This window comes from Carettochelys insculpta, chromosome 17, assembly GCF_033958435.1.
Source record: "Carettochelys insculpta isolate YL-2023 chromosome 17, ASM3395843v1, whole genome shotgun sequence".
In the NCBI taxonomy this organism is placed as follows: domain Eukaryota; kingdom Metazoa; phylum Chordata; order Testudines; family Carettochelyidae; genus Carettochelys; species Carettochelys insculpta.
Window position 1 is genome coordinate 19,602,016 of NC_134153.1, and position 24,966 is coordinate 19,626,981.

At 46.1% G+C, this 24,966-nt stretch overlaps 1 protein-coding gene across 3 annotated transcripts in view; it reads left to right on the forward strand.

Moving 5' to 3' along the window:
- The window catches only part of PTGIS (prostaglandin I2 synthase), a 51,338-nt gene that overhangs the window by 11,136 nt on the left and 15,236 nt on the right, over window positions 1–24,966 (forward strand). For 2 of the 3 annotated variants that reach the window (XM_075011751.1, XM_075011750.1), the window contains exons 2-6: window positions 6,563–6,686; window positions 7,678–7,856; window positions 12,918–13,061; window positions 16,161–16,315; window positions 17,852–18,033. In XM_075011751.1, coding sequence (XP_074867852.1) covers window positions 6,618–6,686; window positions 7,678–7,856; window positions 12,918–13,061; window positions 16,161–16,315; window positions 17,852–18,033 — 729 coding nt within the window. In that variant the 5' untranslated portion in view covers window positions 6,563–6,617. Of the gene's footprint in view, window positions 1–3,762; window positions 4,197–6,562; window positions 6,687–7,677; window positions 7,857–12,917; window positions 13,062–16,160; window positions 16,316–17,851; window positions 18,034–24,966 lie in introns of those variants that run through there. The other variant, XM_075011749.1, reaches the window with a different exon arrangement.

Consider the following 24,966-nt stretch of genomic DNA (forward strand, 5'->3'; position numbering starts at 1 on the left):
AGGGGCTGGAGAGAGCATCTCTCAACCCCTCAGCTGATGGCCGCCATGCAGACCCTGCTATTTCGATGTTGCAGGACGCGGATTGTCTACACGTGCCCTACTTTGACGTTCAACGTCGAAGTAGGGTGCTATTCCCATCTCCTGTTGGGGATAGTGACTTCGATGTCTCGCCGCCTTACGTCGATTTCAACTTCGAAATAGCGCTCGCCACGTGTAGACGTGGCGGGCGCTATTTTGAAGTTGGCATGGCTACTTTTCCATGCATGACTCAGGCTACTTTGAAAGTAAGCATTTGAGGACTAAAACAGGGTCGCCTCCTGATAGAAAGCATCAAACCAGTGTCCTGCCTTTATTTTATTTTCCAAAGCATTTTTCAGACTCCCCCATGCATCAGTGGAGTTGAACCTGGGATAGGAGTGGTGTATAGTTCTTGTTATGTTTTACTGCAGCATTCAGCACTGAAGGAAAATATTAACTTCTTCAGTTTTTGTGTAGAATCTTCCATCTGGGAGAGTCAAATTTCAGGGTTCTCCCAAGATGTACCAAAAATATTTACAAGCGCAAATCCATATACGCACGGCTAACTCCTTGTTTTATGGGTGCATGTTCTGTACAGCAGTGCCTGCCAGCCCAGTCACGGACCAGATCCCCACTCTGCTGGAGGCTGTACAAACACAGAATAAAAAGACAGTCCCTGAATGCCAAGAGCCAGGTAACTGCTCACCTTACTATAGCCCACTGCCTGACCAATCTGATTAGCTTCTATGATGAGGTAACTGGCTCTGTGGACATGGGGAAGTCAGTGGATGTGGTATACCTTGACTTCAGTAAAGGTTTTGATACAGTCTCCAACAACATTCTTGCCCATAAAAAGGAACTATGGATTGGATACATGGACTATAAGATGGATAGAAAGCTGGCTTGGTGGTTGGGCCCAACGGGTAGTGGTCAATGGCTCGATATCTGGATGGCGGTCAGTTTAAAGTGGAGTGCCCCAAGGCTCAGTTGTGGGGCTGGTGTTGTTCAACATCTTTATTAATCACCTGGATGAGGGACTGGATTGCACCCTCAGCAAGTTTGCGGATGACACCAAGCGAGGGGCAGAGGTAGATACGTTGCAGGGTAGAGATAGAATCTCGAGTGACCTGCATAAATTGAGGATTGGCCAAAATAAATCTGATGCAGTTCAACAAGGAGAAGTGTAGAGTCCTGTTCCCGAGATGGAAGAATCCCAAGCATTGTTATAGGCTGAGGACTGACTGGCTAAGCAGCAGTATAGTGGAAAGGGACCTAGGGATTATAGTGGATGAAAGGCTGGATATGAGTAAACAGCATGTCCTTGTAGCCAAGAAGGCCAATGGCATATTGGGGTGCATTAGGAGGAGCATTTTGAGAAGATCTAGAGAGGTTGTTGTTCCCCTCTACTTGACACAGGTGAGGCCACACCTGGAGTATTGCATCCAGTTTTGGACCCACCAGCATAGAAAGGATGTGGATATGCTGGAGCAGGTTCAGTGCAGGGCAACGAAAATGATTAGGGGGCTGGAGCACATGACCTATGAGGAGAGGCTGAGGGATGTGGGCTTATTTAGTTTGCCGAAGAGAAGACTGAGGGGTGATTTAATTGCAGCCTTCAACTTCCTGAAGGGGGGCTCTAAAGAGGATGGAGAGAAACTGTTCTCGGTTGTGACAGATGGCAGAACAAGGAGCAATAGTCTGAAGTTACAGAAGGAGAGGAGGAGGTTGGATATTAGGAAAATCTACTTCACCAGAAGGATGGTGAAGCACTGTAACGTGTTACTGAGCGAGGTGGTGGAATCTCCATCCCTAGAGGTTTTTAAGTCCTAGCTTGACATAGTCATGGCTGGGATGACTTAGTTGGCATTGATCCTGCTTGGGGCAGGGGCTGGACTTGATGACCTCCTGAGGTCCCTTCCAGCTCTGTGATTCTATGGTTCTATGATTTACATGTAAAACCCAGACTGGGGGTTTCTATGTAGCCTTAAGCTCAGTCATCATTATAGGGTATAATGGGAGTTGCAGTGGTGGTGATTGAGAGCTCACAGCCTCTTTGAAATGCTGCAGGAGCATCTCTCTGCTGCTCTGCACAGCTTCCAGGGGCTGGCGGGGGGAGGCAACGCCACGCATTGGGCACTGCTAAGGGCTGGCTGCCCTTGGCCCTGCCCCTTTGCCCAAGGCACTGCCTCTTCTGGAACATGGCACCAGCCCTCCCACACTTTGCCCCTGGGTCCACAGTGGCTGTCAGCCCCACTGTTGTAGAGAGCAGTAGGATTGCTGACAGCTCCAATAAGAAACTGAAGGGAAAAGCCTGTTGAGAGTCTTTGGGTTAAGATTAGCGGTGAGAGCAGCAAGTTTGACAACGTGATGGGCATCTCTTACAGACCTATGACTTGTGAATGGGGCTCCGAGGTGACCTCAAACACAAATAATAAATAATAATGAACATTTATGCCAAGTTGCTTATGCAAATGAGTGCTCATGGTGTTGCACATAGTATGAATTCATTTGAACCATCATCTGGATACAGGCACGCCCAGGACTGAGCCTACAGCCACACAGCAAAATTATTTTGACAGAACAGCCATTACTTCAAAGTAACTTTGCAAGCAGCTACACTACGCACATGCTATTTGAAATAACTTCAAAATAGCGGATGTGTTATTTTGAATTTCATAAACCCCATTGCAGGAGGAATAATGCCTATTTCAAAATAGGCACTGCTAAGACACAGAATAGTGCTATTTCGAAATAAGCCATAATGGCTTCTAATGGCACTATTCCACAATAGACACTGTGTGGCTGGACATGCTATTTTGAAACAGCTGGGTGCTCTTTTGAAATGCATTCTTGCACACAGCTGTGTTGTTTTGAAATAAGCTATTTCAGAATAGCTCTTCCAGAATGGCTTATTTCAAAATAACACTGCTGTGTGGGTGTAGCCAGAGTGACTGCACAATAGCAAGAGTACCAATCCAGAGTGCCAGAGGAACCAAAGGTCTTTTGAGTAAGGCCCACCTTGCTATGGCCGTCACAGGGCATGGTTATGTATTCTATGTCAGCTGCAGCTTTTCATTAGACATGAGGCTGCATCAGTCTTTTGTGGAGTGCACTGTATACTTGGTGCTATAAAATGGTAATAAAATACTCCACCTGATTAATACAACCTGCATGACTTGTATTTAACTGAAAAGAATTTTGCCAACTCAGTTGGATAAAGTGGTCTGAATGCCACCCAGGCAAAGGCTGAAGCAATGGGAACTAGGGGAGGGATAGCATTGGCCTCCTAAGCCCAGGGTTGCGCACTCAGTCCTTGAGGAGGCCATTTTTGCGGCAAATAGGTTAGAAAAAGGGATGGTGCCTGGTCCTACCAAGAGGGCAGGGGACTGGGCTCAGTGATCTCCGGAGGTCCCTTCCAGTGCTATGAGCTGTGCCTCTCTTATTCTTAATTATAATTAATAATATACTATTTCTCCCGGGCTGCACTGCCTGCCTGCCTGCTCACACTCTCCCTTCTGCGGGGCAAAGAAGAAACCCCTTGAGTCTGGGAGTGGTCCTCACCCCCATGCCCCAGTTCTGAACACAGCCGCCCACCGCCTCAGCTGCCAGCAGCTCACCCCTGTGCGCCTTGCGCCCTTGCTGCCCCCCAGGGGCTGCAGAGCACAACCTGCTTTCTGGCTCCCAGCCACGCCCGCGTTGCCACTAGCAATGGCAGCAGCAGATACAAGCAGTGACCGGGCACAGGGGGCGCGTGTCTCAGCTCCGCAAGCCAAGGGGAATCTATGGGGCGCAGCGCTGGAAACAAGCTCCAGGCCCTGGGGATCAAAACCAAACCCTGCTGCAGCGGTGGGCTTCGGCCAGTGGCGCCTTGGCTCCGTCCAGCGCTAACAGGGTCGCCTCCCCGGGACCAGCGCGCAACGTGGCCGGGCTCCGGGCTGGAGCAGCAGCGGGCCCTGGGGCAGCCTCCCAGGAGCCCGGCTGGCCGGACGGAAGGAAGGGGAGGAGACCCAGGCGGGCCAGTGAGGGGCCCGGCCGGCCAGACGCGGGCGGCGGTGACAGAGGCAGCAGCTGCTCGGACGGTGTCCCGACGCCATGTGCTGGGCTCCGGCAGCCGGGGCGCTGGGGCTGCTGCTCCTCCTGCTGCTGCTGCTGCTGGCGCTGCGCTGCCAGCGGAGGCGGTGAGTGCTCAGCCGGCACCTGTGCCCGGAGCGGAGCGGGGCGGGCGCGGGAGCAGCCGGCTGGGGGTGGCGATGGCGGTGGTGGGGCGGTCCGGGCTCTGAGAGCGCGGTGATGGGCGCACTGCGCTGCAGAGCTCTAGCCTTGCCGGCTCTGGTCCCAGCCCCCCAGGCAGCTGGTGGGGTGGCTACGCCTGGCTGGCTTCTTGCGTGGGGGGCGCTTCAGGCCGGCCCCTTTTAACTGGGTCGAGACTGGACGGATTAACAACTCCCCCATCTGTCTCCAAACCCCATTACCCCCTCACACGCCGTGTCCCCAGGCACTGCAGGATCCAGCATGGGTGTGAGTGTGTTTGTGTGCATGAGTGTGTGTGTGTCAGTGTGTGCCACCTCTTCTGCTTGGTACGTTCAGCCCGTCGCCCTACTGTGGTATTCCCCCGGAAACCGATGGGTCCTGTTTAGAGTAAGTGGGAGAAGAGTAAAAAGGAGACAGAAAGAACAGTGGAAAACAGGGATGAAGAGAAAAGCGAATAAACTGTGAGCAAAGGAGAAGGGGAGGAAGGAAAATCGTGACTGAGCACTTGAAGGCCATATAGCATGTATAGGGCCTCGGCCTGGGCCAGCATCACTTCTCGGGAATGATTTTGTCCTTAAGAGGTTGCCTGGCGTCCCACTAGATAGAAGAAAAACCCAGGAATGTTTTAAACACACTTCTGAATTATTCTCTGGAGAGTAGGGGGAGGAAGAGTATGATCCATAGGTTTAAATGTCAGGGGAAAAAATTGTGAACTCAGACTAATCCTACAGAACCGTGAGTTAATTCATGTTGTCAAACCCTTGAGCTCTGTAAGATTCACCCATGGCTAGTTGTTGAGCTGGGGCCTCACTGGCTGGCAATGGGCTGATTAGGATGAACACAACAGTCATCAGTGGGAAGCAGAGCAGGAAAGTTTAAAGAGATTTGTGCCAAACCCTGTCGTGCAGAAAGCTCCCAGAGTGTGTTCTGAATTGCTAAGGACCCCAGTCTCAGGTTTGTTTGCTGTAAGAAGGGGGCTTCTGTGCCACAGACTTTGGGTTCATCTGCTACTTTCACTGGGATCTCAGCCCAGGCTCCAGAAACCTGGGACTGATCCATCCTCATATTTCTGATTCACTAACCAGCCTCCAGCAGGGCTCTTCTCTACATCCCCTTACTCATAATTAAAACCTGGCCTTTTGAAAATGTTCCCTGGCAGTTGTTTCACTGTCACTGTGATCTTGGTTATGCTGGTGGCGAGACTCAGGAATAATTTCATCAGCTTTACTTTTACACCAGTGATAATGAAATCAGAATGTGATTGCTCAGAGCCAGGACACCTCATGTCAAGGTGCAATAATACTATGCCTATATGAAGCACAAGGAATCTTTTTGTAGGGGAAAGGCAATATGCAGCATTTATTGAGAATGCAGTAGAAAAGCAGTTAACATTCATTCTCTCTCTCTCTCTCTCTCTCTCTCTCTCTCTCTCTCTCTCTCTCTCTCTCTCTCTCACACACACACACACACACACACACACACACACACACACACACACACACACACACACACACACACACACACACACACACAGAGAAGAGTCTTTCCAGTTACCAGGCTGTTGCTTGCATTCAGTTACGGAATCAAACTAATGAAATAGAAGGATGGTTCGTGAATCAGAAATATGAGGATGGATCAGTCCCAGGTTTCTGGAGCCTGGGCTGAGATCCCAGTGAAAGTGGCAGATGAACCCAAAGTCTGTGGCACAGAAGCCCCCTTCTTATAGCAGCATTGGGATCTGTGGATTTTGCATCCTGTTGGACAGGCTTGTGATCTTTAGAAGTTTCTTCATATTTTCTGAAGTTGTCCTTATCATCTTTTCCCTATTGTCCCATCCTGCTGATTCTCATTGATGACTTCCTGTTTCCTCCTTTAGCGTTGTCGATATGCCCATTTCTTACTCTTTAATGAAGATACGCAGCAATAGTGTCTGTCCTGATCCCTTCCTAGACCAGACCAGGCTAGGTCAGTGAATCTTGATTGGTGCCCCCCACCCCTTTTTAGGGGCCAGATCAGAGAGTTTTGTTTGTTTCTCACTTGTACGTGGCCCCCAATTGATTTTTCCGAGGGTCAGCACCCTCCCCTCCCACCACAGCCAAAAGAAAAGTTCTCTGGGTCTGTTATAAAGCCTGTCTGAGCTATGCACCAAAGCCAGGTGTAGACGGTAATGTCATTTCACACTGATACACCCATAGCCTACTTGAAAGCAGGAGCTTAAGTGCCAAAGGTTCTGAAGCAATGGCAGGACAATCCCGCCACTGGCATTAAGAGCTTTTACTGATCTTTTCTCCAGGCTACCAAATGAACCGCCACTGGACAGGGGCTTTGTTCCTTGGCTGGGACACGCGATGGAGTTTGGAAAAGATGCTGCTGGCTTCCTGTCGAAAATGAAGCGCAAACACGGGGATATTTTCACAGTAGGTGCCAGCTGTGATGTGTCTGTGCTGCTGGGGGTTAGCTCCTGTGTGGGGTACTGCTCAGCTGTTCAGCCATAAGTAGTGCCCAAAGCTTTGCGGAAACCACTTTGATTGTATGTCACAGGCACACAGAGATCTCCGCAACCTTTCCCCCACCTCTCCTGGATCGCTCTGCCTTTTCCCCACCCCAGCTGCCGTACACCAGCCTGCAGCTGCTTTTATATGACGCCTGCAGGAGTGGCTTTGATTGTAGAATGTGTTTAACATCCTTTTGTGTCCGTGCCCCAGAACAACTTTGTTTTTAAGGGTAACTCATTTCTTTTTCATGCATGACTCAGACTATTTGTGTCTGCAGTCCATTCAGCCTCCTGGAGGGACCAAATCTTCATGCTTCAGGGGCAGGCGGATGCCCTCATAATATTGGACAACTTTGGGACATATGGTGAAATGACATTAGCACCATTCAAGTCAGTGGGAGTTTTGCCTGAGCAAGGAGTGCAGGTCGGGTCCCTTAATTTGGAGGCCTGCTGGGTGTTCAGACTCATAACATTTCAGGTCCTAAGAATCCTTAACCCAGAGGTGCAACTAACAGCCACCAGGTGTTACCGTCTTGATCAATGAATTGCTGTGTTTTCCTGGCAGCTGTTGGCTGAACACTGCTCTCTACTGACTGCAGAAGGGGTTTCAGATCATCACCTATACAGTTAAAAGAGTATTGTGGCAACACTTGCAGAATACTGTACCTTGGCTGCTGTAAATCAGTGTATCTCCATTGAGGCTGTCAGCTCTCGGGGTACCAGCTGAAGATATGTGCCCAGCTGTGAATAACAACGTAAAAGGACTGTGCCTGAGTTACTGGGCTTATTACTGCATATTTTGACTTAGCATTTGTCCCATTGTTTTGTAATATTTCACATTTTTAATATGCTCTGGTATTCACTGAGCTAATAGACTCATGGACTTTGTACTGCGAATTGTTTTTCTTCTTTAGATCCAGGTTGCTGGGAAATTTATCACTGTCTTACTGGACCCTCACTCGTATGATTCCGTGCTCTGGGAATCAAGCTGTAAACTAGATTTCAGCAAATATGCGCACATTTTAATGGATCGAATGTTTGATGTCAAACTGCCTGACTATGATCCCAAGGAAGAAAAGGTCATGCTGAGATCGTGAGTACTATGCTAAGGAAAATTTGTGCCAATGTCTCCAGATTGCTTGGGGGAATTATTACTTCCCAGCGAGAGAGCCCTGCAGTTCCACCATGGAGGTGATGTGCCTGGTGTCCAGGCTGGGAATATTAACTACAGTGTAAGTCCAAGCAGCATAGAAGGGGTAAGATGTGAGGTCTATCTAGATATTCCCAGTGAGGCACTCAGTAAAAATGAAATGAAAATGGGCTAACTGTCCTAGATACCTGGCTTCTAAATACTAGAGATGGCTGCACTGGGAACATGGATAGATCCTGAACCATGTTCCCTGTAAGCTGAGCACATGGGTGGCCACCCAGGAGAGATTCAGATGCCTCCCAGCTGCTTAGCAGAGGGCTCGTAGCACCCACAGCTGGCAGCGTGTGTTTTTGCTGATGGGGCACCTAACAAAATTTTTTCTGCCCATGGATGGAAAGAATTAGAGGGAACTCTGATCCTGACCATCTTTCTTAACTTGAAAAAGAAATAGCTGATAATAGCATTAGTGGGTTTAAAATATAACATGATTTGGCAGGAAAAAAAAAGGCCAAGGTGGCTTGGGGTTGCACATGCAGAGGAAAGAGGTGATAATACCTCTGTGCATGGCTCTGAAGAGGTCATACTTGGTGTAATATGCTCAGGGCAGGATTGGCTAAAAGGTAGAGCCAATTGTTTAACTATATTTATATTTATGGCCATTTTTAATAATGTTCAAGAGACCAAATAATTGAATGTAGTCAAAGTCACTGTCTAAAGACCTAATAGTACTATATGCAAAGGAGACATAGGGCAGGTCTACACTGTTGGTTCAAGTTGATCTAAGCTACCTAATTTGAATTACATTTGTAGTGTAACTCAAGTGAATGTAGCTTAGATCTACTTTCCATCGGGTCCCTACTGTGCAGGCTTGATGGGAGAAAGTCTCCTGTTGGCTCCCTATACACATCCTTTTCCAGAGAAGTACCAGAGTTGACATCCAAGCAATTGGTGGTTGACTTAGCAGCTCTTTCATTAGACCTGCTAAATTGACCCTGATTGGCTCAATCACTGCAGCATGGATCCCAGCTGTAGTGGAGACAAGCCTTCTGGGAAACAAGCTCTCTCAGCATGTTCACCTTGTAAAGAAGGTGAGCTTCACACATACAACATCAGAACCGATTGTGTTTATATTGTGGTTGTTTCCAAGCTAAAAGATCTTTACATGTCATTGTAGTTTGACCCACTAGTTTGAGCCAGTTTTGTTCTTGGTACCTGGCTATCCTTCCTGTATCTCATTTTGAATACAATATCCCCAGTGCTGAGGAGAGAGGAGTGCTTCCCCGCGCCATTCAAGTGCCCAGGAAATGCTCCCTAACTGTACGTGGTACAAAGTGTCCCTGCATCCTTGCTGAGACAAGTTTTCTATTTTCTAATGCCTGAGCTAATGTCAGCTTTTCAGAGTGTTGTGGGGTGAATGGAACAGGGGGAAAAGAACAGTAAATTCTGTTAATATAGCTTCCCAACCACTATATAACCATATACATTATACCTATTAACATGGTGTCTGCTATGCCTAACAAATGTGTATTGGTTAGCATCAGCATATGAATCATGTGGGTTAATGGAAGGGAAACTCAAAGAAGAGCAACAAAAGTTATAATGAGACTGGTTAGAAGGTGGGAGAATGAATATAATTCACGAGGGAATATAGATAACTTAGTTAAGTCATCCAGGTTACATCTGGGAACAAACCATGCTTGTGTATCAGTCTTTGCTTCAGGCAGCAGATGTCATGTTCACCTTCAGTTCTGATTCTGATTCTGGCTGGCATGGGACACAGGTGTGTGGAAGGAGAGGACACAGGGTGTTCCACCATGTCTCTTGCACAAGCAATCACTCAGGGTCTAAAGAGAGGTCTCGGTCTAATGGGGCTTGTGCCAGTGGGGACAAGTCAGAATGTGTCAGTCAGCCAGAAACTCTAGCCAACAGCAGGTGGACTGCACTTGGATGCTGTTTGGAATAGCAGCTAAGTGGAGTCCACAATGCAGTGTCTCAATCCTTCCCATTGTGTCCTGCCCTGGACCTCAGATTCACAGGGTAGAGCAGAGTTAGCAGCCCCCAGCACAGGTGCCAAGAGTGGTATGCAAGCTGATTTTCTTCAGCGTGCGAGGTGGGAGCTCTTCCTTCCTTGTGCAGCCAGGAGCATGCTCACTGTCCCATCACCTGTGGATTAACAGACAGACAGCTCAAGCGACCAACCACCACCTACACACTAAAGCTCTGCACCTTTATTTTTTAATGAAGCTGTTGTCAGTAGGATTATTAGTGACTTCAAAAAGTAGCACTGGCTCTAGACTGTACATAGAGGTCAGAAGGTCAAATTTCGGCACTGCACCTCAGAAAGGTTGCTGAATCCAGGTGTAGAGCCAACGGCAAGAAAGATTTCAGGTCTCTTGTGCTCACCAGGGTAGGATTTCAACCTTGTGAATTAGCAATGCCTGTCTTACGCTGTCTCGGCTTTACCACACTTGTACACCAGCAGATATTGTCCCCGCCCTGATTGCTGGTAAAATCATCCAGAAGCAATTACAGTTACTCAGCCGAAGACAGTAAAAAGCAACAGAGCCCTGGGACTAGCATTGTTTTCGTCTCCCCAGGATCTGTTTTTCCATCTAATATTTGAAGATATTCAAGACATTTAATCGGGTCTTGCTTGTGTGATAGCAGCGAGACATGTTTAAAGCCTTTTAAGAAAACAGGGGGAAGCAACCTGGCTGGAAATAAATATGCCAACCACATAGTTTACTTTGGTAAACAAAGCCCCAGGAGAATGTCTGGCTGAATGAGCATCATCAGCGTGACTGAAAGCAATGAAAGATCATGTTTATACTCCAATGGCAGACAAATGGGAGAGTCTGTGGTTTGAACTTCTGGGAATGTCTTTGCTTTGCCAATAGCTACAGCACACAGTGACATGAATGTCTGAAAATAGCTTTGAGGGGCATCTCCCACTTCCAACTCTTTGTCACTTGAGGCTGGAAGGTTTGGGAAGTGTTGATGTGAGTTGTTGAGATGTGGGATCCTCAGGCAGATGTCACCCTGGTTTAAAAATGACTGGACTCTCTCTTGTTACAGGGGAATGGCTTTCCTTATTGTGCTGGTGCAGTTCACAAGGAAACAGGGTTTGGAGAAAACGAGGCTGGTTTCAGATCACTTATTCCTCAATCTAGCATTTGCACAGTGGCTAAGGGTGCTGATAATCTATTGTATGCACTTTCTTGTGCTCTTATGGGAATGGGAATGTTATGTTTCATTAGGTTAGTGCTCTGATGGTCAGCCCTGAACTGGAAGGTGGATAGGTTCATTTGTTAGTGCTTCTCTGGTTAATGGGTCTGAAGTGGTGTATAGTTCTGAATCAGCCAGCATAGATCAGCTTCTTCACCTGAAAGAAGTGCCATGCAAGTCCCTACCCAGAAAGTCCTCTGTGGCAAGTCCCAGGCTGACAATACACTAAGGAGAATGACCCGTAATCAGTCCCTTGAAAATCATTTTAATAGCACCAAGAGAGCAGCGGGGCCTGTGTGGGTAATGAAGTCACAGAACGGCTGCTCATTTAAGAACCACGCTCAATGCCCTAATATCATGCAATGCCCAAGTTCTAACTCACTGGAAGTACAGCATAAGAAATACAGTAGCCTCCATGGAAAAATAATGTACTACTGCTCTCATCTGACCACTACAGACAAACACCCGCTAGATGCATAAGAAAGGCGCCTTTCTTTTGCTACATCTATCACAGATTCACAGCCACAGAAGAGTACAAAACAAAAAACAAATCTACCTAGATGGCATCTCATGCTCATCATTTATTCCTTCTCAGTGGCTTGTATCCCAGAACATGGGTCCAAAGCAAATGTCCAAGGCCAGCCTTCAGCCTCACTCCCAAAAGCTGGGGAGCCTCCAGTGTGCGTTAGAACTCAGCCTGTGGGCTCACTCTCCATAACAGGCAAGAACAGAATCCAGAGCAGGGCGTGGATGCTACTTCTCCTGTGGCAGCGGTTCCCAATCTATTCCACAGGGGGGCCCATTTGACAATTCAGGAAGACTTGGTGACCCAAGGCAATTCAAAAATGCAGGGCAGGGGAAGAGCTGTGCAGTGCCATAACTAGCTAAATTTGCACCTGACTCAAGAATATAAAATTGTACCCCCTCATGTTTATATGTAGGAAAAGGGGAAATACATTAATAAAATAACACTACATTTATTATAGTTAATTATTATTTTATTATTCTAGGTGATCTGAATTGTGGTGGGGGAAAGATCCTCATCCCCAAACTGCTCCCCCCGCTGCTTCCCCAGCTTAAACCCCACACTCGGAGGCTGGAAGAGCTGTGGCAGGGAGTCACACACAGGGGCTGGGAGAATCACACTCAATGGATGGGGGTCACACTCAGGGCCTGGGGGAGCTGGGGGAGTCACAGTCAGGGGCTGGCAGAGATACAAACAAAAATTAAAACTGACAAATCAGCTACATAGGACAGAAGGGGGACAAAAGGAGGAAAGAGAGGAGAGGGGGATGAGAATTAATTACTCACTGCAAGAGTCTATTAAGGGGCTTGCCTGGGATGGCTACGAATATCAAAGGCGGAGAAGCTGTCTTTGTAAAGCCTAATTGTTTCTCTATTGATAGAGCTGGTGGATGTGGCAGCTTTAAGGAGCTGCAAAGGGCTATTTTAAGAGCCACATGCCACTCTGAGCTCCTGGCGACCCCTAACAAATCTAATCATGACCCATGTTTGGGTCCCCACCCATAGGTTGGGAATCCCTGTCCTATGGAAATAGCTACTTTGTGGTGCTCTAGTGCGGCATAGAGGATTCTGTCCAGCACTTTCCCCTCTGCACAGAACACAGCTGCCTAGGATGTGGACAGTGACTAGGTTCAGATACCCAGGCATGCTTATGATATAAATAAATTAGACTTGCCCCTAACTAAACACTGATTATAGAGCAGTTAGGCTTATTACAAATGAAGGTGTCCCATAGAGTAACTTCTGCTTCTACAGGGCTCTGCAAAACAAGAACCTTCCATCCCTCACAAAGGCAATGTTCTTCAACCTTCAAACTGTTCTGCTTTCTGACCCAAGCAAATTAAGCCAGATGTGGATACAAGAAGGCTTGTTTCATCTCTCTTATAGTATGATGCTCAGGTGAGTGGTGTCCTATAAAGTATCATCCTTTGGCCTGGGAGTGGAATGATTTCAAAGTCAGTTCTACTTTTATTTTTTTAGTTGTGGCTCATTTTTAAAAAAGAATGGATGTAAGCTTGTGCGGGCACTCAGGAGAGATTCAAATGCCACCCTGATGATTAGCAGAGTGCCAACAGCTAGATTTTTGTTTCTAGTGGTGGTGCACATGCCTCGGTGCACATAAAATCATTCTGCACGTGGATGGAAAAAATCTGCTTATGGATGGAAAAGATTAGAGAGAACACTGATGTTGAACACTGAAGGTCAAGGAGATGATAGAAGCCCCAAGGGCTCTTCGCTGCCACTGGGGTGGTGGGGCTCCCCCACAGCAGGGCTGTCAGCGGGGCTCCCTGCCATCAGCAGGACCATCCTGCCAGCCAGCCCAGCTCTGGCTATCTGGGACACTCTGTTCCAGGTGCTCTCTGGCCAAGACATGGGTGTTGCTGGACGAGAGAGTGATGGACAAGAGAGTTTCAACCTGTAATTGTTTTTTGTCTTTCACTTTGTCCATCTGTAGATTGTGGGTAAAAAACCTACTTGCCTTACGGAAGTGATGTTCATTGCCATGTAGAAAGCAGATGGTGGGGTTTGCATAGAAAGTTCTATCGAAATGCAAAATCAGGATATGCTTTTGCCAGCCTTATTCTGGCTTTCACCTTACCTCAGGAGTTAGTGTCATTGTGCAAACCTCAAATTAAATGAACTCTGTGCCATGGGATATGGAGAATCCAGCCCACGGTCTAGGTCACTGACCTGCAGTATGGACGTATGTCTCACTGTACATCCTACACTGTCAAAATATCTAAGGCACTGGTGTTGAATTAAACATTTCAGTGGCAGCACCACAATGTTCGGATTGCACATTGTGAAGGGAAATGTTCATTTATTGAAAAACAATTATATCCTATAGAATAGACACATAGACAGTGCCAAGTGATAGAGGTTCTGTTTGCTTTTTTTAAAAACCTAGGAGATGACATGCTAATAGCTATATTAAGATAATATCATAAGGTTTCGAAGTCAAACACTCCAGAGTTAGGAAACACCAGAATGAAGGTTTCCTATGCAATATTAACTCCATCCTCTTGTGCATATGCATTATCATACTTCCTTTATTTACATGGTCGCACAGTATTTTTTCCATAGGATTCTTGGCTCATTCAGTGCATAGGTTGGACCTGCTGTAAAGATGATTTAAGTATCTTTAACCAGCAGGCTCTTGTGTGTAAGACCCTTCCTCCCTTGCTGGAGAAGTTGGAAGGTGTGTAATTAGTGAGATGTGGGGTCAGAAAGAGAAAGGACAGTCTCATGGGTGAGACAATTGAATGCTGTCCTAGAGAACTGGATTCTGTGTCTGCCTTTGCCAAGGAGTTGCTGTGTGATCCTGGACAAGTCACTTCAACTCAGATTTTCATAGATGGCCACTAAAGATGTGTTTGTCTTTTTCAGAGGACTCACTTTGTTACATGGGGTTTTATTTGCAGGTGTGCTGAGCATACCTAATTGCGACTAAAGTAATTGGGATTTGTGCTCTGAACATGCAAAGATCTGTGTGATGCTAAGTCTTCAGACAAATGAGGTCTGAGGGTGTATCTTCACTACTTGGAAGATCAACCTGGTCAGGGTCGATCTTCTGGGGTTTGATTTCACTCACCTCAGGGAGATGCACAAAATCAAACTATCTGGAGTCAACCCCTGTATTCCTCAATCTCATGAGGAACAAGAGAGGTCAATGGGTTTCTCCCATTGATCTCCCTCAGTGAGGACAGCCAGGTAAGTCAATTGTAGATATGTCGATTCCAGCTTCACAATTGCCATACCTGAAATTGTGTATCTGCAATTGACTTTAAGGCCTTGTAGCATAGACCTGTCCCTGGTCTCACAGCCTGGGAACCCAAAATTAGTAGAAACTGTTGGCATAATCTTTGTGCCTCAGATCCCAGTCAGTAAAATGGGAATAAAAAAATGAAAATAAATGAATTAACATTTGTGAAGGACTCAGACACTGCAGTGGTGAGCTTCATAGAAAAGCTCATGAGGAAATTAATCATTCTGTCTTCAGAGCAGGGGTTGAATAGCATGCAGAACATAAAGCTGTGGATCACATACTGGCCAATGAAGAAGAAACAAAATGTTAAATAACTGCTCATTTAAGTGAGGACCACCCACTGTGTGTGCTTTGAGTGAAGCAGGGAGCCTGGGGGAAAATAACTAATCATATAATTAAATGCAGTAGAGAAATGCATATGCACAAGGGGTGAGTGGAAATGAAGCCTGTAGGGGCAACCTTAATTCTGATGTTTCCTAACTTTTGAGTGCTTAACTTCAGAAATGTTTTTTTTTTTTTGCATGTAGTATATAAACATCAGGAAGGGAGGTTAGTATGAGCAAGCTTAGACTCTGTGCCTGTTTGCATATTTTTACTAATCGGATACAACAGATCTTATTTAATGTTGGACTTACTAAAGGCAAATCTTTCTATGGAAAGCAAAACAGTAAAACGTCAAAACTCAATTTATGCCACTCTGCTCTGTTTAAAGAAGTAACTGTTGTTGCACGTATCACCTGAAAAGGTTTCTCTACACATTGCACAGAACGTGTGTGTTGTATTAAGGTTAAAATACTAATAGGTCAGGTGACATCATGGCCTGTGTTCAGCTCACTGGGAGTTTTGCCCTTACTCCCGTAAAGTCAAGGTTTCACCCATTGCATTTAAAATACTCATGGATTTTCCCCAGGCCCACTGACAGGAGAAGGCAAAGGGGGCAGTTTCCCTGGGGCCCAGCCTTTCAAGGGGGCATGGAGCTCAGGCTGCCACCACTCCTGCTACTCTGGCAGCAGTGGTGACAACAGCTCTAGGCCCCTTTGTGGTGCTGCTCCGTGCAGCTGTGGGAAGCCTGGTGCCACAGTCCTGGCGGTGCAAAAGGTGCCTGCCCTTGGCCCCGCCCCTTCCATCTTTGGCCCCGCTCCTTCTGGGGAGCAGAGCTGCCCCCCCACACTTTGCCCCAGAACCCACAGTAGCTGTCAGCCTTGGTGGTTTTCCCACTTTATCGCAAACAGAGCTGGATACCTGACCTTGTATGGCAATGAAGAGGAAAACTACAATGATCCTTCCAGCCAAGAAAAAGATCAGGCCCATTCTGCTGAGGTCTACAATGAATTTTATAAACTGGACCAGCTGCTGATGAGAGCCGCCCGCTCCCTGCTAACTGGAGGTGAGTGCCTGTGGGCCAGAAACAACCAGCTTCATGGGCATAGGGCCACATTTTCAGCATGTGGGGCTTGCAGTTATACACCAAACTAGTAGCTGCAGTTCATGCAATTGCACATGCAAATGAGATCATATAATATGCCCTGGCGTGCACCTTGGACATGTTAGCCAGTTCCAAATGCAGCTGACCATTTGTCCTGTGCCTGTACTCCCTGATCTGCAGACACTTCCAGTCCATTTCCAGGTGCAATTTAAAAGTGCTGTCTTTAACCAATGAAGTCCTGAATGGTTAAGATCCTCAGTAGCTCAGGGTCCTGCCCCTCTCCCCAGGAGTTACTGAGACGCTTGAGGTTATTTGAGATGTTCCCTGCATTGCAAGAATGGGATCCAATGAATTGGCCATTGTGTTTCATTTGTGCACTGCTTAGGCCATGTCTACATTACCCAGAAGATCAACCCACTCAGGGCTGATCTTACAGGGTTCGATTTTGTGTGTGTGGGAAGGGATGCACAAAATTGACCTATCGGGGTCAGCAGTTGACCCCTGTACTCCTCACTATCACCAGGAGTAAGGGAGGTCAATGGGAGAAGCTTTCCCGTTGACCTTCCTCAGTGAGGATGGCCGGGTAAATTGATTGCAGATAAGTCGATTCTAGCTACCCAGTTGCCATAGCTAAAATTGTGTATCTGTGATCGACGTACCTGCCTAGTATAGACCAAGCCTTGGAGAAGTCTGCACTGGCCCTGCATAGTCTGGTGCAGAATGTGGAGGAGGGGAGTGAAGGGAGACAGGACAGCGAAAGAGCCTCCAGATTCACACCAAACTTCATGGTGTGGCAGGAAGAATGGCCAGGCGGGGCTGTCGTGCAGCTGTGTCCCAGAAACAGGGCTTGAGTTAAACTTCCCCAGCTCACGTGGAGCCCAGTTACCTGGGCTTTGTGCTGGCGAAGAGACTGGAAACCTCACTGGCCTATCAGCACAGGGTAGTGGGGTATAAGGGCTTGTCTAGAAATGTCTTAGTTCTTCATGCTCAATCCCACACTTCTAAGTAGCTAATGTGTTTTGAAACATGACTGTCTACACACGGGGCTAAGAGGGGTTCAACTAATCAACAACATTTTCTACCACAACTCAGCTCCCGGGGAAGTCCAGGCATGGGAGGAGCAGGGAGCTGCTGGCTGCCGAGCACTTCACTGTGGAGAGGTCTAACTGTTCCTCGTTTCCAGCCTTTTAACAGATTTGCTTTTCACCTCTCCTTCCAAAGTCCAGCACTCATGATTAGAGTCCCACTGCCAGGGACTGCTGAGAGTACACAGGAAAGGACCTTTGCTCAGGAAACAACCAGGAAATTGAACTATTTCAGTTGTGAGTGATTTCTGAGCAGCATCTGTAGAAGGAGTGAGTACGGGCAGCAGATGGCACCCTCGTGGAAGTTTTAGGTTCCATGTCACGCTTCAGATTGGCAGTCGTTACAGCTGGTCACCTGCAGTGTTGCTTGATATTTATTTTAGTCACAAAACCTTTGCCTTTGTGTGTGCAGCGGAAAAGAAGGAAGCTGCTGGCATCAAGGAGCATCTCTGGAAGCTGCTGTCTATAAGAAGGCTGAAATCCAAAGCCAACAAAAGCCTTTGGCTAGAGAGCTACCAGCAGCACCTCGAGGAACTGGGAGTGGATGAGGATATGCAATCCAGAGCCATGCTGATGCAGCTCTGGGCCACACAGGTACATCTGTAGCAACTCTTTCAGAGAGATGGTAAGATGGAGAGAAAGCTAGGAATTGCCTTAGGGCTAACAATAATAATACTGGTGCTATTAGAGAGATTGAGGTGCCACTGGAAAATGCCAAAGAAATTATACGTGCATGGAGAAGATGCTAAAGGAAATAAAATGCCTGCATGCTTTACAGTAATGTTGTGGCAAAGCCAGGGCCCAGCAGGGAACTTCCTCATGGCTGTGTTGAACTACAAAACAGCAGTGGGACAGGTCACTCAGCTTCCTCCCCTGAAGGCACAAGTCTGTGCCCGTGCTCCTTGTAAGCTGGGCACTTGTGCAGTTGCTCAGGAGAGACTCACATGCCAGCCAGCTGGTTAGCAGAGCACCCACAGATAGGTTTTGTCTTTCTACTGGTGGTGCAGATGCACATGTGCCTTTGTGCACATAAAATTTATTCTGCACATGGATGGAAAACATCTGCCCATGGGTGGAAAAGAATAGCGGGAACATTGGTTTTATACCACGAGAGAGAAAGAAGAATCATGGGATTGTTAGCAGAGCAGATCTGTAAAAACAAGAAGTCCTGTGGCACCTTATAGACTAACAGATATTTTGGAGCATCAGCTTTCATGGGCAAAGACCCACTTTGTCAGACGCATGAGTCGGGGGCTTCCAGAGGAGGGTTTAAATATATGGGCTCATGAAAAGGAGGGAGTCTCAGTCAAGGGGAGGGCCAAAGTTGACAAGGTCAGTTCAGTCAGTGAGGATGTCACCCATTATCAGTAGCTAATGTGGAGGTGTGAACATCGAGTAGATCTGACACCTAGGGGAGCAATTCTCGTTCCCTCCAGTTGAGGGCAGTGGTGCACTAGATCTAGCCTGTTCACTACAGGCTTTATCAAGAAGACCAGTAAACCATCAAAGAAACAGCCAGACTGTAGTTCCTAAAAGCATGTAAATGCAAAGGTGCAGGTTCCCTTCCTGCAGTGCAGGGACTTGGCCCTGTCCTTAATGTACTCAGCATCAGATTTCAACTGCACATTATACAGTCCTTCAGGGACGTGAGAGATCATCAGTCCAGCACTATATCAACCTGCCATCTTCAATTCACTGCCTGTGTGATTGTTCCTTGTTCTGAGGCCCTTTCACAGAGGGCTGTATGAGCTGCAACAGCCAGGCCCAGGTTAGTGAATGGTAATCACCATGAAATTTTGGCCTGGATTTTTTTTTTTTCAGAAAGAGGCCTGAGGTGTTTGAATATTATCACTTACATTCAGGGGGGTGAGCAGATTTGCTGGGCCCCTGGGCAAGGTGGAGCGATTTGGCTCCACACTCCTGGAAGGGAGGGTTCTTGGGTCGAAGGGAAAGGGCTGTGGTTCTTTAGCTTGGAAAAGAGAAGATTGAGAGAGGACATGATAACAACTTTCAAGTATCTAAAAGGTTGTTATAAGGAGGAGGGAGAAAAATTATTTTCCTTAACCTCTGAGGGCGGCAGGACAAGAGGCAATGGGCTTATATTGCAGCAAGGGAGGATTGGATTGGACATTAGGAAAAGTTTCCTAACTGCCAGAGGGGTTAAGCTGTGAAATGAATTGCTTAAGGAGGTTGTGGAATCTCCATCATCGAAGATATTTAAGAGCAGGTTAGACAGACTCCTGTCAGGGATGATCTAGATGGTGCTTGGTCCCACTGTGAGGGCAGGGGACTGGACTTGATGACCTCTCAAAGTTCCTTCCCGCTCGAGTGTTGTATGATTCTATGTGAACATTTCCTCGTGCACCTTCTAGACAGATACAGAACGTAAATCCCCACTCGAGGGAGATAGAAACAGAGAGGGAGCCGTGCTAGTCTATACACTATCAAAACAAAAAGCAGTCAAGTAGCATTTTAAAGACTAGCAAAATAATTTATTAGGTGATGAGCTTTCGTGGGACAGACCCACTTCTTCAGACCATAGGCAGACCAGAACAGACTCAATATTTGAGGGAGATGTGTGCCTTATTTTAAGGTGCATTAGTGTCCTTGGCCAAGGTGCTGCTTTCCCAGGAGCAGTGATGCGTACTGTCTGGCACGGATGGCCGATGACAGTCTATCTCTATGTATTTTCCATTCACATTTGATCACAACTGAGTTTCTAAGCAAGGTTATTTTCTAAGCAACAGTACTTTAAGGCTCTGTAAAAAAAGTTTCCCCTAAGAGTGGCCTAGTAGTGTGAGGGAGCATTTTCCTATCTCAGATCCAGAGACTTTTCTGGAGACACTCAGGCAAGCAATGCTTTACACAGGAATTGGAAAAAAAATCCATCTTCAGGGGCTCTTGTTCCTTCATGACACTCAGGGGAGTTATCAAGCAAATTTTAATGGGGATTTAGATCTGAATTTTCAGAAGTGGTTTTATCTGATGTGACTTGATTTGTATTCAGGCACTTGCCCAAAGGTTTCTTTAAGTTGGACACCAACACTCAGAGACCACTTTTGAATATGCTGATGTCACTGGAGTTAGTACACTGGTGTGTTATAGTGGTGGATCAGCCTACCAATTGTGACTCGTGGATAGTACACCAGAACTGGAACTTAGCATAGCTAGGCTGTTTTTCCAGCTCTGCCACTGTTCTGCTGAGACACCTTGAGTAAGTCACTTCATTTTTCCATGCCTCAGTTTCCCCATCTGTGAAATGGAGGCAGTGGTACTGACCTCCCTGCTAAAGTACTTTCCGATCTACTGGTCAAAAGTAAAAAGAGCTAGGTATTAGTATTACGACATGGTGTATGCATTCCTGATAATAATCTCAGTTTATTATTTATGGGGCTGATTGATAACCCACTGGAGTGAATGAAAAGTTCTCTTGGATCAGTGCTTATGTCTGTATCTTAGAAGGATATAGCTACAAAACAACATTTTAATACTAATTTTCCTTAATTCAGTTTTCTGCAATGTTATGTCCATGAGGGCCTTAATCAACACTATCTCATGAGTAGCCTTTGCTTTGTGAAATTATGATTTCTTTGCTTTGTAGTGTTCCTTGTTGTTGTTTGTGACACTGTTGATATTACACTCATTTAAGGCCTGATGCAAACCCCATGGAAGCTTCTGGAAAGATTTTTCAGTGGGCTTGACAGCAAGGCTGCTTTGCTTTTCACAGGATCGTCACAATTGTTTTAAAAACAAGACCAACAAGATGCAGGGGTGAAGTCTGTCCCCAGCCCTGCTTTTATGGTTATAATTAAGATTTATTATTTGTATTGTGGTAATACCTTGAGAACCCAGGCAAGGATTGTAGTCTGCTAGGTGCTGTATAAAAACAAAACATCAATGATAATTGCTCTGAGGATCCTACAAGCTACACTTTAGGAGATCAACAGACAGCGTCACCATACTCAAGTGTTAAAAGCTTCTGAATACAAACTATGGGACCCCATTCTTTAAATACCCCTCTGAAACCACCCCTGCACTCATGCATCTGATGAAGTGGGTCTTTGACCGCGAAAGCTTATGCTCCAAAATATCTGTTAGTCTATAAGGTGCCACAAGACTTCTTGTTGTTCTGAATCCAAACTAGACAGCCAAGAAAGGGGAGGTAGTATGTTGAATTGGATCAACTTCTATTTGAATTAATGTGTTGTGATATTTATGGTACAACCATGAAAACGTTGTTGCTACCAGTGTTCCTGCTCCTTTTTTCCATCAGAATAAATTTTGTTCTGTGCCCCAAGGCATGTGCAGATTTTAAGAAAGACAAGTGTGACGGGGGAAGCAGGAGAGCTAGCTGAGGTCACTCAGGTAGGGTGAACTGCAGAGAATGGGGCAACCACTCTGCAAAGTGGTGATAAGTACAATGCTTAGAGGTACCGTATACTCTCGTTTAACGCTGTTTGAGCAACTGGTACGCTTCAATAACTGGCATAACTTACAGCCCAGCAACTCTGGTTAGCGGACACTAGGCAGGAGCACAGAGAGAGCAGAGGAGCCTGCAGGCTGCACTCAAATGCAGCACAGAGGTACGCAGGACTCCCCATTAAGAGGTAATTAATTCCAATTACAACCATAGAATCATAGAACACTAGGACTGGAAGGGACCTCGAGAGCTCATCAAATCCAGCCCCCTGCCCTCAGGGCAATGTAGCTGTTTCTTCAAAAAAAGCGAGACAGAGGATCTGCCAAGTAGCCATCAGGCAGTCATTTTTAACAACCACCATTAACACTCTTCTAAACTATCCGATCTCCCTCTTCTGGGACACAAGATATTGTCTGAGTGCAGCCAGCAGGTTCTCTGCTCTCCCACCCAGCAGCTACCGAGAGCTACTGATGCTGACCAGAGCTACCCAGTGGGGGTTGTGTCCTGCTGGAAGTGGGTAAGAGCCTTCTACTGTATGTTCATGCTTGTGGAAAAAGACTGAGAACAATATTCTGCATACACTTTTGTTTGTTTCTTAATATCTAATCCTGTTTTTCTTTAGTGTTATGCATTGCTAGATATTCTCAAGAGTATTTGATTATCCAGCAACTTCTGGTCCCATGGCTGCCGGATATCAAAGAGTTTACTATACCATGACAGAACAAAACAGCCTCTACCATTACCTTACTGATTACCCAGAGGCCAACAACACAGCTCTCTTAAGGAAACACTTACAATCCCTCCCAGATACCCATGTCAAATAAAGGATTGAACACATTACCTCCCAGGTCAAAGAATATTTCAAAACTTATCCCAAATACACACTTCTAGTCAATTCTTCTTAACTAACTAAAATTTATTACAAAATAAAAGAGAGAGAGTATTGGGTAAAAGATCAATATACATACAGATACGAGTGCAGTTCTTAGACCAGATTTATAATAGAGATGATAAGCTTTGTATTAGCAAAGACTTACTTTAGAATATAGTCCAATGTCCAACATCGTATTCAGGGACCTCAGTCCTTATGGCTTAGTTTTCCCCTGCATGAAACTTTACACAGAATTGAAATAACTGAGTCAGGACCCAAACGTCGTCTTATACCATTTCCTGGCAGCCTCCTGACCATACCGTTCTGGGCAAGCAATAGGCTTTTGATGTAACTTTCTTTTTCCCAAATATCCTGGTAATTAACATAGCCATTAAACAGTTTATCACAAACTTTAAAGAGACTTGTAAGCAATGCCCTTTTGATCTCTGCATCAATAGCTATAGTAATAGCTATGTCTGCTTACATGGTTAGCTTCTAGAAGCAAACACGTACAATAAGTACTGCCTCTAACCAGGGCCGCCATTGAGGGGGAAAGGGAAAACTGCCCTGGGCCCTGGTGATTTAAAAGGGCCCAGGGCAGTGAAAGTGTTTGGCACCCTGGGCCCTTTAAATCACTACTGTTTGTCCAGGTGGCATGTCTGGCAGCACTGAAAGGCTGGTTGGGGGGTGGGGTGGAGTGGGGTGAGGGGATAGTCATCCATCTCACCCTTTCTGGAGCCTTCTGACCCCAGACCCAGTGAAGGCTGTCCTCAACCCTACCTTTAATTTCTAGCAACGTACATTTGTATTTCAAAGTTCTAGCCTAACTAGCATTGAAGGGTGTCAGCTGCCATTTACAAACTTCTCTACTGTGTCGTCAAAGGGTTTTCTCTGAGTCATTTGGCCTGCAGAATGCTTAACTGGTACTGACCACCTGTCATACTTGGTATAAGACTTGTTGCAAGTCTGTAACAGCGGTAGCAATCAATGTACCCTGTAACCTGAGCACTTGGGCAGCCACCCAAGAGGGATTCATGTGCCATGCAGCTGACTAGTAGAGCACCACAGCCATGCACAGCCAGTAGCATGTGTTCCTTGAGGTGGTGCATGTCAACACCTGCCTTGGTGCACAGAACAAAATTTATTCTATACACGGATGGAAAATATTAGAGGGAGTCCTGGTAACAGCCAGGGGTTTTATGGCCATATTAGAAACATCATGATAAGTTTCAAGCTTATGCAGAGCTCTCCTTCAGAGCTCTGTGTAAGCTCAAAAGCATGTCCCTCTCACCCCCAAAAGTTAGTCCAATCAAAGATATTACATTACCTACCTTGTCTTTCTGATATTCTGGGAAAAGCACGGCAACAACTACATAGGATTAATCAAAATTGTGAGGTTAATTTAAAAATAACCATTTTAGGGAAAAAATTCTGGTTGTTTTTATTTCATTTCCTTTTATATTTTCATTCCTTTTTGTGCAGCCATGCGAACTAGAAATTTATTTTCTGTTTTAGATGAAGGCTGAGATTCTTTTGTAATCACTTGACTACAAGAGCTCAGGCTATAAGAAAAACACCATATATTATGATACAATTGTGAGTTTTGGCAGAGTTGGAAAGGACTATGTGTTAGGTTAGTGAAAACATTTATATACAGTAGTATACTAAGGATTGGGCAAATAAGAAAATAGTAGCATTGACCAATTTGTGATATTTTTTTCTTGCTAATCTCCTATTGAATCTGATAGATTTCTACACTGTACACCTTAGTGAGAGGTGCTGTTTGCAGATGATGTAGAATCAACCCTACTAAAATCGGGTTATGTGGGACTTAATTTGTGTATGAGCTTTCTGCAGGCTCTCTGAAATCACTCTCTGTGTATATTACATCCCACTCACCACAATACAATAGGTGGGACATTATCCCTATGATAGATTTCTCCTCACTGGATATAAAGGGGGATGAGAGTACTTTTCTATGCTGTAGCTGAAACACAGATAATTAAATCCTGGCTTATTACTGTCTTTGTAAAACTCTCTTGTTGCCTTCAGAGAATCTTATTAAAGTGAGTACAAGGTTCCTACAGTAGGTTGCATTTTATACCATAACTTCCTGCTACTGCCATACACTAGACCGCCTGGCTGGTAGGGTTCTGCTGCCAGACACTAGACGTCCTAGCTGACTGTAGGATACTTGCTCCAGTTCCTTCCGCCATCCTCTTTCTTTTAACTTCAG